General features: G+C 36.5%; 1 protein-coding gene across 3 annotated transcripts in view; it reads right to left on the minus strand.

The window, feature by feature from the left end:
- tmem108 (transmembrane protein 108) overlaps positions 1-21,093 on the minus strand; it is a 71,065-nt gene that overhangs the window by 36,570 nt on the left and 13,402 nt on the right. Inside the window, exon 3 of one of the 3 annotated variants that reach the window (XM_026937928.3) lies at positions 8,724-8,827. The exons of the other annotated variants lie outside the window; for them this stretch is intronic. Coding sequence (XP_026793729.2) covers positions 8,724-8,826 — 103 coding nt within the window. The 5' untranslated portion in view covers position 8,827. The remainder of the gene's footprint in view (positions 1-8,723; positions 8,828-21,093) is intronic. 3 annotated transcript variants of the gene reach the window in all.

The following is a 21,093-nucleotide window of genomic DNA, read 5'->3' on the forward strand; positions in this document are numbered from 1 at the left end:
CTCACACAGTCCCACATGTTCACCAGAGTTTGTAGGGCCCATGTGATTCACATAAGCCCAATAATAAAGCATTGATAACATGATAACTTGTTGATAAGCTTGTTTAGGATTTGTGAGCTTTATTCTTATTTGAAACTGGAAGACTGGGTGATCAGACCTTCCATTCTTGAGAAAGGGGTCTATGTTACACCCTTAAAATGTCTCACAAATAAAATAATGCTGAAGGTAAATTTTCTGCCGTCACTCAAGCTTTCTGTCAGTGGTTATGTCAAACAACACAAGTCAGATTCAATACACTCAGAGCTTCAGTGACTCCGGCACTGATGTCTATGAAGAAGTGTAATTGAGACAAAATAAGCCAATATTTCAGTGTCTTTTGAATTATTCATTCGTCTTTAGTAACCACTTTATTCTGTTCAGGTTCATGGTGGATCCGCAGTCCCTGGATGGGACTCTGCCTGCGAACTGCAATATAACTAATTTGTTTTGCAATGTAAATTGCACTGCAATGTATAATTTGTGATGTAAAATTCACTGACAGTAAAAGCTCTTTTAATACCACCACATTCCACAATATTAACAACATAAAACAAAGAAAAACAAATAACTGAAATCCTGTAAATACTACAAAGTCCTTATTAATAGGTAAGTATCCAAATGCCGGTTAAAGGTGTATTAGGTAAGATTTATGAAAAAAGGGTTAGGGTCAGGGTTAGGGTTAATGGTTAAACGGATGAAGTTGAATAAGATTTGAGTGATTTTTTTTTTTACTCATTGAGCCTGCCCCCATTTCCACCCATGTACACAAAGCTCTACCCCCAAAACTTATAGAGGATCAACTAGATTTAGTTAGAAGCCTGACAAGAGACCAATCAAAAGCCAACATTCTGGACCAGAAGGCAGGTTTCCAAACTGTTTTTTAATACATTTGCTCTGAGACAGTGGCTTAACCTTTATATATATATATATATATATACAGTACTGTGCAAAAGTCTTAGGCAAAGAAATGCTGTAGAGCAAAGATGCCTTCAAATAATGAAATTAAATGTTTCTACATTAAAAAATACTATAAAGAGCAGTAAACAATAATAAATGAAACAAAGTCAATATTTGAGGTGACGATCCTTCGCTTTAAAAAAAAAATAGTACTCTTAGGTACAATTTGTGCAGTTCATTGTTTTTTGTCTGAAAAGTGGTCTCTTATGTGATATGCTGCTTTCTTTACTGACATACAAACATTTTTCTGAAACATTTCATTTTGTGCTGGAAAACTAATGTTTGGAAATCTAAAATGTTTTTGTACTGAATCAATAATGTAGAAGTCATAAAATAAAAATCTATAACAAAGTTTGTACTAAAAAAAAAAAATAGAGTGCGTAAGACTTTTGCACAGTACTGTATATACAGTTGAGGTCAAAAGTTTACATACCCCTTTCAGAATCTGCAAAATGTTAATTATTTTACCAAAATAAGAGGGATCATACAAAATGCATGTTATTGTTTATTTAGTGCTGACCTGAATAAGATATTTCACATAAAAGATGTTTACATATAGTCCACAAGAGAAAATAATGATAGAATAAAGAATTTTGAGATCCATCTTTTCACACTGAGGACATGCTCCAGAAGGAAAAACCATGCATTAAGAGCTGGGGGGTGAAAACTTTTAGAATTTGAAGATCAGGGTAAATTTAACTTATTTTGTCTTCTGGGAAACATGTAACTATCTTCTAGCCTCTGAAGGGCAGTACTAAATGAAAAAATATGATATTTAGGCAAAATAAGAAAAATGTACACATCTTCATTCTGTTCAAAAGTTTTTACCCCCCGGCTCTTAATGCATGTTTTTTCCTTCTGGAGCATCAGTGAGCGTTTGAACCTTCTGTAATAGTTGCAAATGAGTCCCTCAGTTGTCCTCAGTGTGAAAAGATGGATCTCAAAATCATACAGTCATTGTTGGAAAGGGTTCAAATACACAAAAAATGCTGGAAAACCAAAGAATTTGTGGGACCTGAAGGATTTTTCTGAAGAACAGCAGGTGGTTTAATTGTTCAGGACAAACAAGGGACTCATGAACAACTATCACTAAACAAAAAAACACAGCTGTGGATCATTCAGGTAACAACACAGTATTAAGAATCAAATGGATGTTAAGAACTTTTCAATGGGGTCATTTTTATAAATTCAGCTATTATTTTCTCTTGTGGACTATATGTAAACATCTTTTATGTGAAATATCTTATTCAGCTCAGCACTAAATAAACAATAACATGCATTTTGTATGATCCCTCTTATTTTGGTAAAATAATTAACATTTTGCTGATTCTGAAAGGGAGATGTAAACTTTTGATCTCAACTGTATATATGTATGTATGTATTTATGTATATATGTATTTATGTGTATATATATATATATATATTTATATATATATATATATATATATATATATATATATATATATATATATATATATATATAATTCCTGCATAATTTTCAACATTATTTGTATTAGTAAGAAATGAAAAATATTGATGATTGTACCTTTAGGGAGCTAGTATTCATATACTGAAATCATTATTCATGTATTCCAGTCCAAAATCAAATCAGGTACCCCTGGGTTTGCAGATTAAGTCCAATTTACACCAGAAGTGATGCTACATGTGCAGAACATCTCAACAACTCTGCTCTGATTCTGATCTTACGCCAGGCATTGCTCTCATAACAATAATAATAATAACAAACATAGCCCATGATTATGATAACCATGCTGTGATCACATAACATTTGTTAATCCAATGAGATTTTCATTTCTAATTTCTGTGGCAGAATTGAGCTTTTTATCTGATGTCAGTGTGCTGTTGCAGTAGGATTACATGCTGAAACTGAGCTGAAATTCAGTAAAGCTTTTGTTATGCTTTTAATATTTCTGTTCATTATCTCCTCATATTACATCTAGTAAACACAAACATGTGTGCCATCCACCAACAGGAGGAAATTTTAATTGCAGTGGGAAAATGATACTTGAATAAAGTTGCAATTTTTTCCTTTCTTCTCCTAATGCTGGGGTTGACAGACTAGGGGTCGTGACCCCACATTGGGGTCGCTTGATTTATAAACGGGTCGTAAGAGACACTCACAATCTCCACTTTTGTTTTATTAATTAATTTTTACAAATTAATATTATGATTATCACTCTATGAAAAGATTTAGCGTGCTACTATTTTGAAGTGGTACTGCGAGTTTCATTTAAACAAATATTTAAATTAAGACTGTATATGCTAGTCTTTTTTTTTTTTTTTTTTTTGCTATCCTGACACTTCTATCCTGATCTACCTCTGCTGGTTCCTGAACAATCTTTAGTGACTCTGACTCAGTGGAAAAAGAGAAGTCAAGAAATCTCACTCAAAAATATGGCGAAACCTTTATTGAATGTCAATTTACAAGTGTGACGATTGCAGAGCTTTGACTGCAAAAACAGAGTACTCGAATATATCTTATATTGCATGTACTGAAATGTGATCACTCCACGCCAGTGTGGATTATTTTCCTATAAATGTCCATGCCCTGTCATGTTTTATTCCATACTTATCGTTTCTAGTTGGATGTGACAGAAAATATGCTGCGCCCTTTCCAACACACCTCATGACAAGCTCACCCTTCGCACTACACTGGTAGGTCAGTGTAACAGTGTAATTTCTGTGGTTTTTAGCCAATTATATTACACAGAGGTTACTGACATGATAAAATGTCCATATGTTACAGTCGTCCTAAATTATAAATCTGGAATAAAAAATGCAGGGTGGACATGCATAATGTACATTTGCCCAGGAAGGTTGGGATCCCCTGTCGTAATGTCTAACCACATATCCATTCATTAACTCACATCCCTACTTGTTAACCCATTTACCTTTCTGCTTAGTATTCAGTTATTCAGGGTAAAGCATATTAATCATTAACTACTATGAATTTTTCAGTAACTAAAGAGATTGATACAGAAAGTGTATAGTTACATTAGTTAATTTTACAAATGTTGGTTGTGTATCATGAATGTAAAGTGAGAGGAGCTATATAAAGCACAGTTATTTTTGTCAGAATGATTTGCCATTGCTAGCAAAGATAAAATAAAATCTAGTTGTCACCCGAATTTGCTACACTTTCATGAGACTTGCCATGGTCATCAACTCGTGTTGCGATCTTTTATTACATGTTTAATAGGCGTAAAATCAAGAAGACAGGCATATCATTACTCATCAGGAGAGGTCGGATTGTGTGCGCTAAGAGGAATGTACCTCAGTATGATTCCTAACATATTGTGCAATACGATACACTGCATATGATATATGTATATAGGAATATATAGGGAGCAGTAAATATCTTCACAGTGGCTGCATTTTTGGGCAGCATGTGTGTTCCCTAGATAAATACTGTCCCATTCGGCAGGCAACATGCAACAGCTGTCTCAAGAGATTTCTAATTATGGATAAATTTAAAAGCAACATCACATCAATCACTTTTGGTGAAGGCAATCACAAATTTATTTGTGATTAGTGACAATTATCGTGATACCATATCACAATATATTTGTATCAGCACATGCAATAGTGGCTCAGTTTCTTATCCCTGTGTGCATGTAGAATAGGAAAGCCTATAATGTTATATTATATAATAAATGACTGTAAAGTTGACATGACTTGATATTGAGCATAGAGAACATGCTGTTTATTAGAACGCTGGCTGCAGTTATCCATGAAGCAACACTTCCTATTTTGAGCAGTTGGCTAACCCAATAAGCAGCACAAGCTCATGTTGCTTCCTGCTGAGCCCTTACGATAAGGAAGATGCATTAAACAACAACACTGGGACTGAACAAAGGTCAGCCTTACTGGATCAAAACACCTACATCCTGGGGAGACACAATTACCTCCCTTCAGCATACATAATCACGAGCTGCTGCTGAATCCAGTTCGATAATACAAGCAGCTTCTCTCCCACATGCCGAATGACTTCTTCATGTCTCGTATTTGCCGTCGTCTTTCATCGCACAAGACGTGGCTGCCCAAAGGCACATTAAAAATAAACAAGGACAATAAAGGAAGATGAAAAAAATGACAGTGTTGGAGGGATGAAACAGTAATGAATGAATCCCCCTAAAGAATTGGAAGAACAGACATCAAGAAGCTGGGTGTGATAGAGAAAACAGAGTAGTGAATGTCAGAAAAGCACCAAGACATAACTGAACTGATTCATAACACTGCCTTCTCTAATTCCATATATATTAACCTGTGGTCAGTGTCCAGAGCTGGAAGGCCTGAATAGATCAATGCTTATTTGAAAGGTACCTATAACTGCCTTTATTCTCTAACGCAAACCATGTTTACTCTGAGTCCAAAGGCCAAATTTTACAAGCTGTGCAAAAAATGACATCAACTACATAAAGGAGACAATGCCTTGTTGTTATAAATAGGCCTTCCTTACTAGTATTAGCCCCTGGACTAGTGTAAATTGTATTGAAGCTTTGAATTACAGGAAACATTAAGGGCACAGTGACACACAATGCCTACTGTCTTTAAAGCATATAAAATGTTTTTTTCTGTCACATCCAACACAGTGGCTGTGTGTATCCCCATGGCAAGCTCATAACTGACCATAAAACCCATAGCATACCACAGAACTTCCATAAAATTCCCATAATCACCAAGTAATGTTCACAAGACTCATCTGTCATGCTTTGCATGACAATAAAATGTAATGTATTTTACATTAATGACTAAGCCATCTAAATCTGACAGGAACCCAACCAGACTATATTTCAATGGTAACCCTTTAAGATCCAAACAAAAACAAGACATATTCCAATGAGTAAGTCAATATAAATCCAACCAGAACTCCAGAACTCCAACAGCTAATTCATAGGGACTTGATATGGTTGGCACACATTATTTCAGCATAACAATAAACAGATTAAAGTTGTTATTTAGCAAAAAAAAAAAAAAATATATATAAGCACTGCTCTGGGGAAGCTTTCTGAAAGATTTATTTAACATTTACATTAAAAAAGAGTTTTCAGCCACATGAAAGTCTTCAGGACAGAGGATTTTTAACTTTGTTTTTTTCATAGTTATGTATCACATTGCATTTATTATTAGTTCCAAGCAAAAAAGAAGGAGAGAGAGAGAGAGAGAGAGGCTGGTGAGAGAATGGGATTTAATAGAAATAAACAGAAAGAAAGAAAGCCTTTGTTTGTTACATATATATTACAGTGAAATTCTTTTCTTCACATATCCCTGCTTGTTAGGAAGTTGGGGTCAGAGCCCTCTGAAGCATAGAGGATTAAGGGACTTGCTCAAGGGGCCCAGCAGTGGCAGGTTGAACCCCCAGCCTTCAGACCAGTAACACAGACTTTTAACCACGGAGCTGCTCTCATTCCCAGTAGGATCTAAGAGTGACTGCTTAATAAGATCCACAAAGATTTAGGTTTCTTTATTTAACTGCTATTCTGTATCATGTTATTTGGTCAGTGGTAATAATATTGATTAAACTGTAATAAAACATAAACTCCAGAAGTTCAAAAACTTTTCACTGGAAGTAGTTTTTATTTATTTGCATTTAATTATTTTGCACTTATCCACAGTAGAAGGCAAAAATCTATAAAAGGCACATGGAGTCTATTATTCATTGCACACTTTGTAAGAAGTTCGATCTGAGGTATACTTTTTGCTAATGAATTCCAATATGGATAGATGACAGAAGATTTTAAGACCTATGTTTTATGTTTTATAGTTCAGATCCTTCCCATCAGTCTCAGATCTGATCTGCAAATCCTGACTTGATGCTGCAATTTGCCTCCCATCCTCCTACATCCTTCGCTCCGTTGGTCCCACTCTGCCACCTTTGATCGGATCACTTTACATCTCCTTTTATCTCCTATAACTTTGACACCACTGAGAGCTCACTCATGCTTTTACATTCTCTTCATCAGAAGAGTTCATCAGAAGAGGAATGTTAGTCTGTACGGTGTATAAACACTCTAAGCTGCTTCAAAAGGCCAAGAAACTCCTGAAAGGCTCAAATGATAGAAAATTCAATCGATGCCTCAACAAATGCAGATTGGACATAATATCTCCACTCTGGTTCTCTTCTCACTTCTGCTAATATTAAATTGCCATCCAACAAATATTATTTGTAGATTTTAAGAATATACAGTATAACCAGTTTGTCTGACATTTAAACTTGCACTTTGAAGAGCTATAGTGGAACAAATATACACACATAGAGCTTTCTCTGCTTTATCGTGTTTAATTTAATTATGTGGTGCAATTCTCTCAGTCTGGCTTTAGACTTGATTATGCTTTAGGAGTTTCATTTCATCTATAGCAGGGGTATTCTATTAAAAATTCTGAAAGTCTATCTACATAAAATTACATGAGGGAATCGCTACAATCCATTTGAAGTGGTTATGCTTTGTTTCGCATTGGCTCTTCACATTGCCACTTTGGACCAGCACCATGGACCCTGAACAGAGGAGGCATCTGTTTTGAACTTGAAGCAGAGAATAAACATACTTTATAATTCTCTGTAAAACCCTCTTTAAACATTCTGTTTTCATCAAAGAATTTAACAATTTTTTAATGTCATCACTTCACAGATCAGATCAGGAAGGGTAAATTAAAAAAAAAACATCGATGACAGTCTGTGAAAACTCTTCCATTTCTTGATAAGCTGTCTTCAGCTTACATAAATAAATGTGATTTGATAAGACATAATAGAGAATCTGCTACAGAAGCCGCAATGATTCATGTTAAAACTGAAGTTGCTGAATTACAGACTGGTTTTTGAATACACTGATACGCTGGTTCTGCTGTAGTATATTTCAAGTGCTCTGTTTGATCCGCTGAAATACTTTGCTGGGTCCACCACTGTGTCATGTGGCTTGCCTTCCACATCAAGTAGCACAGAGTGGCCTACAAACATGGCTGCCAAGGACCACAGCATCCAACAACCACAGAGACTGTCACGTTCACATTCACCGGCTTAATGATCACACACATCTGGACTCAATCACTCTCTCACACCACCCATTAAGGGTGAAGTATACGCTCAGTGTCCTGTAGCTGTCGATACCAAGCCTTTGGATTATATATGTGTTTATGTCTCTTGCACAAGTATCATTGTTTGTACATCACCTGACTTCTGCATGTTTATTGACCTCAACCCTGCTTATCGTTTTGGATTTGTTTGTCTCTGGAAAAATAAAGAATATTAACCTGCAACTGTCACCGTCTCCACCGCCTGACAATCTGGACCACAATCAGCACATTGATGACCCCGGTTATATAATCTGTAAATGTTCTTGGCAGAGTTACGGAGAAATGCATTAGAAGAACGTCCTGGTCAATAGCGGTCAATCACAGCAATGACTTCTGTCACTCTGTATGAAAGCTGTCACAGAGGGTTTGAGCATGTCACTGAGAGACAGATACTGAATCTTACATCTCAGTATTGTAGAATTGGAAAGCTCTAGACATACACACACAGTGTTTCTGTTCAGATATCATCACAGCAAAAGTAAGCCTGGCAAACACTGAGCCAAGGAGCATCCAGGTGGCATGTATATTAAATTTGACACTTGTGACTCAAGGTTATTTTGTATCACAAGATTACAAATGTGTGTGTGTGTGTGTGTGTGTGAAATGGAGGGGGAAGAAGGGATGTTTATAATTACCACAGGAACAGTAAGATGTCTTCAGTTCTCCCTGTCCAGTGATTGGTGCGACAACAAAAGCAGTTGCATTTTCAGCTCCTGATACACCCAGGTCCTGAGGCATTCTGGGTAAATAGAGATAAACTGTGCAGTTGTGGCTAGTGCAAGAGCATGACACAGCAGGGCTGAAACACCAGCAGGGGAGCTGTCAACAAGCATCCATCTTCCCTTGCTCAGTGTGCAATAAAGGGAAGCTACACAGATACCCTGATCTTACACATGTACGTTCACCTTGAGGAATTCCTGACAAAATGCACCAAACTATAAAAAGGCTTAACTGTCGTACGGATTTACTGTCTGTTCATGATCTGCAAATTTCTAAGTCTTTGCAGTATTACAAACAGTTTTGAGGTAATTGATTTCCATCGCATTTTATGTATGTCATTTATCAAAACCAATATAATACTCTATTGAAAATGTATGCTTACACACATGCAGTGTCAATGAAATCTCCATTGTAACACACATCTGGATTGTAATTAAATGTCTGCCAAACTACCACACACACACACACACACACACATCCCCCAACATCCCTCCCAAGACCCTATTGCTCTTTATTAAAAGGATAATCGATCTCAAGGACTTTACCACGCTACGAAAGCTTTCTAAGCTTTCCTCATTAGCACGCTTAAAGGGTTAAAATCCCAGGAGGATATTACAGGAGAATCATTCCTTATGAATGATTCATATGATAAAAAAAAAGATAAGAGCTTCTGGAAATGCCATTAGGGTATATGACTGGCATACTAACGTATGTGACAAGGCATTAGTGATAACCAGCATCTCTGAGATCACTATGAGCAAAAAAATTGAATACAAGTTTAAAAAAAAGGAAAAATATTTTGGTTGATCCCTTCATTAGGTTATTATTTGGCTATTTATTCATAACTACCATGAATTTCTTTCTGTGACTACAGTAAAAACAATAGGACGGTTATGTAGATAAATAACCAATAAGGGGAATGCCCTACCGTATTTCATCACACACTATGTAGTTTTCTATGTAAAAAAAAATAACCAAATACACCATGATCTGTTTACAGTGTTTATTTGACTGCCCTGATTTAGTCCCTTAAAGTCTCAGGTTATGTTTCTCAGTCTCAGGTTATCGGTTCATCTTAAAGCGTGTTATTTAGTAACAACTATAAATTATTCAGTAAGTGCAGTGAAACTAATAGCAAAAGGTGTGTAGTCGGGTTCTGCTCACGGATCCAGGAAACATTCAGGACATCTGGTTATGACTGTGCTTGTATTCTACACCACTGATGTGTTTTAGAGGCTTTCTACCTGGCACATGCACAAGTAAGGCCTATTTTTCCTTTCTTTGTGCCAGAGCACAAGTTCCCCTCACGATGCAATAAGACAAAACCAATCTTTATAAAAGAGTCATAAATTAATCAAACTGCAATGAAAACAGGCAGTGTAATAAGCATTTTTGCACAGGAAAAAAGGTGGGAAGGATTTATTGTTATTCAGATAGTCAGACATTCTAAATTTTCCTAAATGTGAGAGTCCTTGAATTTAATAGAAGCGTGTGAATTCATATGACTATGTGTCAGTGATTTGTCACAGCATGCTGAGTATTGGGTGTTGCTCTGTTCCAACTGTTGTTCTGAAGCAATCCGTTTGAAAAACTGTACTTAGCATGGATTTAGTGGTGGCTCAGAATGTTGTTGAAAAGCATGTTACTCCCACCTTTGGAAATCATGACAACAATAGCAATGCACGATTGTACTAAAGACTAAAAACAAAGTGGTGAAACAATGACCTTCTGAAATAGTAATTTATTCAATGGCATAACATTAAACCATGAATCCCCATGAGGACTTGAAAAAAAAAAAGAAAAAGAAAAAGATTAGTGTGAACACAATGCTACTGATAAACAAGGTGGGATAATATCTTACAGTACTGTTATGGAAAACAGTGAATCATTGCGTTCTCATCTATAGAAAATATAGTGCCTGAGGTGTAGATTTTGTATAGATTGGATATATTTCTTTTACAAACACATGGTGAAACAGTAAATCTGGAGCGGCACAAGTAACTTTCTCGAATGGCAGATTCTATACAGCAGGGACAGGAAATACTTCTCCATTGCTCTAGAGAAGCATTTCCTAGTTGTTTAGGGCAGTAGTGCCACTCGGGACACACACGTAAGCAAGCTATAGTAACAGGAAAGTACACACATTATGTAGTTTGTTATTTCTGCCTCATGACACAGATGCTTGACATGCTGACAATAGCAGGAATGGAATCTGGAGGAGGAAGGATGTGCTTTGGAGTATTTCATGCATTGTGAGGCACTTCCTTAGGTTTAGCACTCAGGAGGAGATGGACGCAGCTGCAGAAAGGCAAAAGAAAAGGGGAGAGAGAAGGAGAGACCCACTACACCCATTATTATCACTATAGATTACAGTGAAGACTGGTCATGATATTAGATGGAAAGGCTAAAATCTAATATCTATCAATAACTCGGCAACAAAACTATTAGGGTTGAGCATTGCTTTATATCACGATGTCTCTGATGGCATAATAAGAATGATGTGGGCCAAAATATTACAAACAAACACACACACCCCTGAATGCAGATAGACAATTGAATTCATGATTTCTATTTTTTAATTGTTTCAAGTCTGTAATGTTCCACTGGGATTTGTCATGTTTTCTCCAAAAACAAAAGGTAAACAGAAAAGCTCTAATCCTTTCATTCAAACCAAAAAACACTAAGCTTTTGTGTCAGTTGTACTTTGATTGAACAGTGTGTGCTTAGTTTATTAACTCTTAATAATCCACTTTGTCTGTGTTCATTTCACAGTGACTGTATTTCACAAGTGGCTTCTCAATCACTGCTGATGACGTGTTATGGACGTGTCAGTGACACAGGCTGAAATATAGCAGCCCAATTAGAGATCAAGTCAAGGGATGTTTCAGTCTGTGTAATACACAACTGCCACTGACAGACTGCATGAATGTACAGTCTGCGCTAGAAAGAAATCAGCCCTAGTCATGTGTCTTCGTACTATTGCGTTTATTTGTCTTACAACCATCGGTTGCTCTTGGCTCCACAAAAGACCAAAATAATCTGCTTTAAGACATTTTTTAACAACAAATAATTTGATGTAGATGCCGAAAATGAAACCTTTGCAAGACGAGGGGGTTTAGCTCTGCTAGTCCATTTATAGCAGCCACCCCTACCTATAGTCCATATGGAAAGTGAAGGAATGACAGAATGTATTTCTGAATTCATATTCAAACTGATTTTTTTTTTTCTGTGAAAGGAAATAAACTGCTGAATCACAGGGGCACAATAATGGTAAAATACTGCATACTGGTGAACTGCTGAAATATGTAATGTGAACTTCTGTGATTTAAGTTCAATCTTAGTGGGAGTATTTTTATTCACTGTGTTTTTAAAATAAGGAAGGCATTGAGTGGGTGTAAATAAAGCAATGTTCAATTTACCAGTGCAGTGTATATTAATCACCATACACTATTATTATAATCATTATTATAACAATGCAACATATACAAATACAGTAGTAATGCTACTAGTATTGTAGTGATACTCTGTTTGACAAGACAAAAATGACAAGAATGTACAAGAATCAAAATTTCTGCATCTCTTTCTGTACAAGTCATTCTGTTCCCATGTGAGTTTTTTTTATCAATGAATAAAACTACAGAACAATATTATGTTCATATCATGCTGCACTTCTTTAGAATGTGACTACACTTGTCAGTGCATCTTTTCAGTATAAGCTGTGCAATTTAACACAGTCATAGTCAGTGTCACTCACTGACTTCACACACACTCTGCCAGTTCACTGCACAAACTTAGGACACATATATCATAGTCATGACATTTCATCGAAGAGGAAAGTGGACCACTTTATTAGATAAAAGCTCCAGCCACTTCGGCGAGAAGTTGTTGAGTCAGGTCTTTAGGGAATGGGGTAAAATTTATCCAAGCCATATGTAATAAGAAGGCATATCTGAGTCATAGCTTGCTTATTACTTAGTTTCTGAGGGAATTGGTGTGTGGAGTTTATTTCTTTATCTGGCAGTAATGAGATGTTGTTGTTGAAGACAGTGGCAAATTGTTTTAAAAAAAAAATCAACAAGCATGTTAAGCACAGAAAAAGTCCACATGGGCTATGTGATGTGGCCCATTTTGTCTATTTGGAGAAAATGGAAAATGGAGCTTGAATTTGGGAAAAGGATCATAACAGTTACAGTCTGCAATGAGCATGACTAACATCCATCTGTCCAACATATATGAAGTATGTTCAAATAAACAAATGTTGCATAAGTTTGCATATAATTCCTTGATTTTTTTTTTTTTTATTATTAATGAGATCATGAGCCCTGAGTTCATTTTCTCAGGTACAGGCACTTTGTGTATGATATCTGTACTGGCTATTCTAAAATGTATTCCAAAATACCTCCAACCATTAGCTTGACAAGCTCTGAATAGTACCATAAAGCATTTGTAAGTATTGGAGAATCATGTTTGGCCAGCATGTTTAGTCCAGTGTGTGTCCAATATTTGCCACACTGATCGAAAAAAAAAAAAAAAAAGAGAACAGTTGTACAGCCCAAGGGTTGTATGCAGACAAAACTAATCACGCTTCCCTATGCTTAGTGGACAACTCATGACCTTTTTTTTTCATAATCCTGGAATCACTGTTCTGCTCACACTATATGACATTCATTGCTGTTGACTTGTTGATACAACACTAGATAATCAAGTGCTGAAATAAAACCTGCCTAATCTCACAAACCCTAGCCCTCATCTGTGCAGATACAAGAAAGAGGACCTTTAAAAAAGGATTATTGCCACAGAGAACCTTTTCTCACTTAACAACAAATTAGGCATTAGCACTTTTGCCAAAACTCTACCACCTTCCTTATTTCAGCTCTTGTATTGGTAGCAGACAGTGGTTATACGCCATTATACCAAAGTGCTGTGGAATTCTCAAATCCGATTCTTCAGTAGGTGTTGATTAATTTTCTATAACAGCAGCTCTGACAGTAGTTCCAGCTGTAATTCAAATCATAGGTTTACATTAACATGTTCATTCTAATACGTTATCATTATTCACAGGGACTTGGTGGATGGTGGATGCTCCACATCATGTAATACTACAGTAGTAATAAATGGATTAAAAATTGTGCCATTATTTAACAAAGAAAATCGTTTAATCATTGACATAGTGGAGCGTCCTCTAAGGAGACATTTATGGAAGGAGTCTCTGAGGTCAGCACTTTGTGAAGTTTTCTGCCACAGGAAATTCTTGAGGACTGTGATCTTGTGATTTCCAGTTTCCTGCTAACATGACAAGCTGTACTGTTTTGTCTCATTAACTTCAAAAGAAAGAAAAAATGGGGCTGTTGAGGGAACGACTGTTTATAGCTGCTATAATGTCTTGCAGACGTTTCACAACATTAAAAGTAACTATAAATGGTTAAAAAGCACATCATATTCATTAATAAATTAAATATTCTAATCTTTGACAAATCGCTATGGTATGAAAGGAATAAAGACATGCTGTTATTGGAAAATAGTCTACTTTGGGGTGGTAATGGGACATCACATTACTCCATTGTTGATTATTTTACTTTAACAGCATAACCGTCATGTTTTATTCCTTTCTTATCAGTTATTCTGAGCTAGCATTGGGCTACAGTTTGTGCTATACTTAGAAATTAGTCATATTAGCAAGTAGCTATTTTCATCACCTCTTCTAAGAAAAACACACACTGTTCCTTTATCCCCTTAAATGCTTTCTAACAATCCTCCATTTCTTCATGTCTGCTAAATATAAGAATGATGCAAGGAGATCAACGTTCAGCTCCTTTAAAGCCCTTCCAGGCCTCAAGCATTTTCCACGTCATTAGCCATGTTGTGAAGTAAGCAGCAGTTTGGACTCTAAAATGGCTTCATCCTGTCCTCGGCTCTGGCTCATGTTATTAAGGGGCTTTAGCCCGGATTAATGCCAAATATGTGATAACAATCAAACGACGCCAACAGACACTTATCTCACAAATAATGATGCAATCAACATAGCTGGCTTAGCACGCTAATTACACTGTGCTAGCCTGGTCATCAGGGATGCTAGTCCCCAAAAGACAGGAGGGGGTTGTGTGTGTGCGTATGTTTGCACAATATTTGCACAAAATTACCAGAAGATAGAGAGCTGTTTTTAGGCAGTGTCATCAGTCATGACTAAATAAATAAAAAACCAAACAGCACAGGATTGTCTGCCAGACTAGCATAGGCTATGCTAATCTAGCATCATGATCAATCCCAGCAGCAATTAATGTTTACAATATTTAACTGAATGACAGGACTATGAGATCTAATAAAAAAGTGTAATATTAGAATACAATCTACTGTTATAGAATAAAATAATTAGAATCTACTGTTGTACAGTATTCGCTATTTTATGGTCCAAAATGTGTTGGCTAAAGTAAAACAAGGTTACTTTTAAAATGAAGTATTGATTATTAAGTAAGGAATAAAACACTTGGGGGCATGCTGTTATAGGAAAATAATCACCAACTCAGTGGTGTAATGCAGCCCAACATGAAACAGTTATTTCCCTAATTATTTTCCATTAACAGAATGACATGTAGTACTTTTTATTCTATGCGAGTTGTGTTTAATACTGTGGAACGTACGGGTGGGCCATCTGGCAACAATCATACTGTTTACAGGCTGGATCACAAGCCATGACCTTATCACAATTATTTTTCATGTTTGTTTTTAAGACAATTCTGCAAGTTACTGAACAGACTAACCAAACTAATTTCCCTACTGATGAAAATATAAATCTACAAGGAAACATAACCTCAAAGAAAAATAAGGGTACTTCTCAACAAAATATAAAAAATAGTTTTTAAAATGAAAACAATTAGGCATGGATAGCATATTTTAAAAATGTTAAATGTACATAACCTCTATTAATGTCTTCAGTATTTGAAAGTGTGTTAAATATAAAAATGATTAGAAGGCAAGTGAGTATTTTAGTGGTTAACTATAGAATACATTAGCTGAGTTTATTTACATTTTTATTTAACTTTTTAAATAAGTGATCTGTGTTTCAGTGATTTTGTTTTTATTGCACTTCTCTCAGCATTCTGTATACCGCTGAGGAATGGCGGTGTTATTTGCAAAAAAATATTTGCGACTCAGTTGCAATGAGGATCATCTATTTTTCTTTATAAGATGCTCAAAACCCTTGCTTTAGATCGTTTTGATGGGTTTTATAACCTTGGCCAGGTAAAATGTCACAGCGTCTTTCAAGTGCTTACTTCAGTTCACTTCAGCACGTCTGGCTGCAGTGCTGTTCATGTACGATCTGGATTATCTGGATTCTGGCACACTCTCTGACGTGCTTTCATCATGGTTGAAAAAATTTGTCATGTTTCCTTGACATGCCAGTCTTGCCTTTGCATATTTTGTGAACAGTCGTTGTTTGTGCCATATCCGTTGTGTAAAATCCAGGAGTTCCATATTATTGCTGTGGTATAAAAGGAATAAAACACTTCAGAACATGCTGGTTTTGGAAAATAATCTACTTTGGGGTGGTAACAGGGCATCACATCATACATATATACTGCTGAATTTTTTAGGCACCAACACCTCTGTGTTTTTACCCATGCTGCTGTGTTGCCAAGCAGCACGAGGAGGGAACGTTAAGCTAAGCAATGTAAATTACTCATGGTTATTATTGTTTGTTTGTGTGTCTGTCAGGGCCACTGTGAGCTGGACTAGCGAAAAGAGTGAAGCCTGGTTCATAAAACAACTTGGGATGCCACGCCTGAGTGTTTACATCGCAACTGAAGAAATGTGTTTAGTGTCACGGTGCACACGATATATCCGTAAAAATAGATTGTGTAGACATTTTAATCATTCTTATTCTAAAATTGTCATATCACCCACCCCTAGAGGAACATTGGTGAAGCAATTTCAGTTAAATTATAACAGCTATAAAACAGTCACTCCCTCACCAGCCTCTGTTTTTCTCTCTCTTGAAGTTTTAAAGACTTAACGTTAGAGCTTTACCTCTGACTGTTACAAAGCACTGACACTGGAGACTTCTTCCCAAAATGTTCATAAGCATCTCTTAACAGAAAATGTCATCAAACACTTACACACAATGTTTATCTGTTTATGAGTGCCTCCCTGTAAGTTGTTACTAATGAACCAGCACAATAATTTGAAAAAAACTGTGATTTGCAACTGCTCTACAGCCAGAGCTGCTGTAGGAAATTAATCAACACCTTCTGACCAATCAGAATCGAGCATTCAAGAGCACTATGCTATAGAGATAATTAAGTACACTGATAATGTAAAAGTCATTGAAAACAAAATGAAAAAGCCATGGATGTTGTTTTTGCACATGACCACTTTTCCTACAGCTTCTTATCTGTTATGGAATTCATGATTAACTAAATAATTATCTGAGGCAATAAGTCACTCAGAACAAGAGGGTGCATTAAACATTAGGATGCATTTATACAAAGCAAATTTAAGGCTGTGACTTTTCTTGCTTTTTACATGGAGGTGGTTTGGTTTTTATGAGGCAGAGTGTGCCACTTGATATTGATGGATCACTGTAGATCAGACAAAACGAGATGAAAATCAGCCCAGGAAAAAGTCTGCCAGATGGAATGAATGTCAATGCTTATCCTCTGGCCTGTGTATGACTGGGTTAGTTAAATGTCAAATGCCTCACCCTTGGGACAGAACATGCTCCAACAGTACACTGAATATGCAACTCCTTTTCACCTTCCTCCTGCTCCTGCTCATCTCTTTAATACAACTCTTCCTCAATATTTACTTCCATTTGTCCATTTGCTGCCTTATGATCATGTCTTATATGCTTGTTCAATTCTAATTTTTAAGCGGTAAGTTCTACCACTAACTCTCTCTGAGCAACAGTGTAATATTATAAAATAATATTAAAATACAAAATAGCTACATTCAGAGTACATAAGGACAGTGTGCAGATCACAGCACTTAAAAGCACATCATAACAACAACAATAAAAATAGTATTCATTAATTTATTCATTCATTCATCTTCAGTAACCATTTTATCCTGGTCATGGTGGATCCGGATCCTATCCCTGTAACACTGGGCCCAAAGTAGGAAAATTCACCCCAGATGGACCACCAGTCATTTGCACAGTACTGTGAATACACATGTGAATATAAAAAGTCTACACACCCCTGTTAAAGTGGCAGGTTTTTGTGAAGTAATAAATGATACTAAGATAAATCATATCAGATCTTTTCCCACCTTTAATGTGAAATTACAACAACATACAATATTGACTTGGCAGTATTTTCCCACTCTTTCTTGCAAAAACATTCTAAATCCATCAAATTGTGAGGGCATCTCCTGTGCACAGTCTGCTTCAGGTCACCTCACGGATTTTTAGCTGGATTCAGGTCTGGATTCTGGCAAGGTCATTCAAAAACATTGATCTGTTTTGGTTAAGCCAATCCTTTGTTGAATTGGATGTATGCTTTGGGCGATTGTCTTGCTGAAAGGTGAAGTTCTTTTTCATCTTCAGCTTACTAGAAGACACCTGAAAGTTTTGCACTAAAATCAACTGGTATTTGTAGCTATCCATGATTCCCTCCACCTTGATAAAAGTCCCAGTTCTGGTTGAAGAAAAGCAGCAGTAAAGCATGATGCTGCCACCACCATGCTTCATCATGAGTGTTGTGTTCTTTTGGTGATGTGCCTTTTTGCGCCAAACATACCTTTTGGAATTATGGAATTATTATACCTTTTGGAATTGGTCTCCTCAAACCATACCACGTTTGGCCCCATGGTTTGGGGTAATTTAGTTGAGCTTGGATTTTTTTTTTTTTTTTTGAGAAACGGCGGCCGCCTAGCCACCCTACCCCATAGCCCAGACATGTGAAGAATACAGGAGATTGTTGTCACATGCAGAGAGTATTTTTCAGATATTCCTGCAGCTCCTTCAATGGTGCTGTTGGTCTCTTGGCAGCCTCCCTGGTAAGTTTTTGTCTTGTCCTTTTGTAAATTTTGGAGCAATGTCCTGTTCTTGGTGATGTCACTGTGGTGCTCCATTTTCCACTTGTTAATGATGGCCTTCACAGTGTTCCATGGTACATCTAATGTTTTGGAAATTATTTTGAACCCCTCTCCTTATCGATATCTTTCAGTGAGATAGTGAGATACCATACATGCTTTGTAAGCTCTTTGCGGACCATGGCTTCAGCAGTCGGATGAAATCAACGAGATGGAAGAAAATCCTACTGAAACAGCTGGTCTGTATTTGGGGTTAATCAGAATAATTTCATTTATGACAGCTATGATCATCACTTTTGAACATGAGATTGAATGTGATTGGTTCATTCTGAACACAGCCACGTCCCCAATTATAAAAGGGTGTGCACACTTATGCAACCAGGTTATTGTAACTTTTTTATTTTTCCCATTTTTCCTTAAAATGTTTCTGATTGTTTTTCACTTAATTTTTTATACATTGCAATTTCATATTGAGGGTGGAAAAAGATCTGACATGATTTATCTTAATTTCATTTTTTTTACTTAACAAAAATCTGCCATTTTAACAGGGGTGTGTAGACTTTTTATATCCACAGTATTCACACGCTTACTCACACCTAGGTCAATTCAGAGTAGCCAATAAGCCTACTTACATATTTTATGGAGGTGGATGGAAACTGGAAAACCCAGAGGAAACCCATATGAACATGCGGAGAACATGTGAAACTCCACACAGACAGTAACCCGGGCTCAGGATCAAACTGAGGACCCTGGAGCTGTGAGGCAGCAATGCTATAATAATAGTAATAAAATTTAAATAAGAAAAGGACATAAAAACAATAATAACAATAATAGTAAATTAAGGATGAAGGGAAAAAAGAATGCATGTTTGTATAATTCTACAGACATAATAAGCATAAGAAAGCTAAAAAATAAAGGAAACAATAAGATAAATGAATGTGAAAAAGAGGTTTTAGATAGGGACAGGATATGTACGCATGGAGATGGAGAGGGGGTCCATATTTTTGTTCCATATTCCACACTGAATGACCAATGGAGCTGAGAAGAAAGGATAGAGAGCAGATGGGTGTTATATACTATTTATTACTTCAACTTATACCATCGCCACAAATAAATCATTTGGAGATGGAGGGATACATTAGCTTGGCTAATGCACTGTATTTCTGAACAGTTCTACAGTGCACATCCATTATGTGCCTTATATAGCATTCACACAATCCCAGCATGCAATGCTGCCTTTTATTACAGTGTCCATAAGGGACAATCAATATATATAACACTATGTATCAGAAGATCAGAGGGTGAGTATGAAAGAAGGAGGTAAGCCAAGTAGGCAAGGGCAAATAAATTTGGGAGGACACAGTACTCAAGGCCCAGTGCGTGATTAAAGATTTATGCTAATTAGCTGTTATTTAGTTCAGGATTTAGACTATGACACTAAGAATGTGCCAGTAATTCAGTCATTCAGAATGCAGACAAGCTTTCATTCACAAATATCCACTAGAAAAAATGTAGCTAGTATGGTTTGCCTCAGTACTGGGAGCTGGTGCAACATAAGAATAATAGGTATACATATTGTTCCTTACAATAAAATTGGTGTGTTGAAGAATCTCAAGTGAGAATTGTGATCTCAATTCTAAGCCAGAAAATTGTGATTGTAAAATAAAAATATGAAAAATATGATTATATCAGTAAACTGAGAATTAGCATTATTCACATCATCACCTAATTACATTCAGATAAATGTGATTAGGTGATGATGTAATACTAATGTAATAATGTGACAGGTCTATATATAAATAATATACATGCACATTTGCACAGTGGTGCAGTGGGTAGTGTTGCTGCCTCATAGCTCCGAGATCTGTGGTTCGATCCTGAGCTTGCGTTATTGTCTGTGTGGAGTTTCTCATGATGCCCTGTGATGGAATGGCCTGCTATCCAGAATGAATTCTCACACTTTGCACTGGGATAGGCTCTGAATCCACCACAACCCTGACCAGGATAAAGCAGTTACTGGACATGCATGAATGAGTTTAGAAATAGACCAGACAGATAGATTCTCTCAGAGGTTGCTGTGGTGACAGCTTGCTCAGAAGATGATTACAGGAAAACCTGTCATGAAAACAAATGCAAAAGAGTTTGATGATTTTTCTCCCCTAATGGATCAGTACCGTCATTAGAAAGTTACATCGCTGGTTCTACATTAAAACAACTGTTTTCCACAGCTCTGTAAATTCAGCACCTGAATGTAAT

The sequence above is a fragment of the Pangasianodon hypophthalmus genome, chromosome 22 (assembly GCF_027358585.1).
Source record: "Pangasianodon hypophthalmus isolate fPanHyp1 chromosome 22, fPanHyp1.pri, whole genome shotgun sequence".
Taxonomy (NCBI): domain Eukaryota; kingdom Metazoa; phylum Chordata; class Actinopteri; order Siluriformes; family Pangasiidae; genus Pangasianodon; species Pangasianodon hypophthalmus.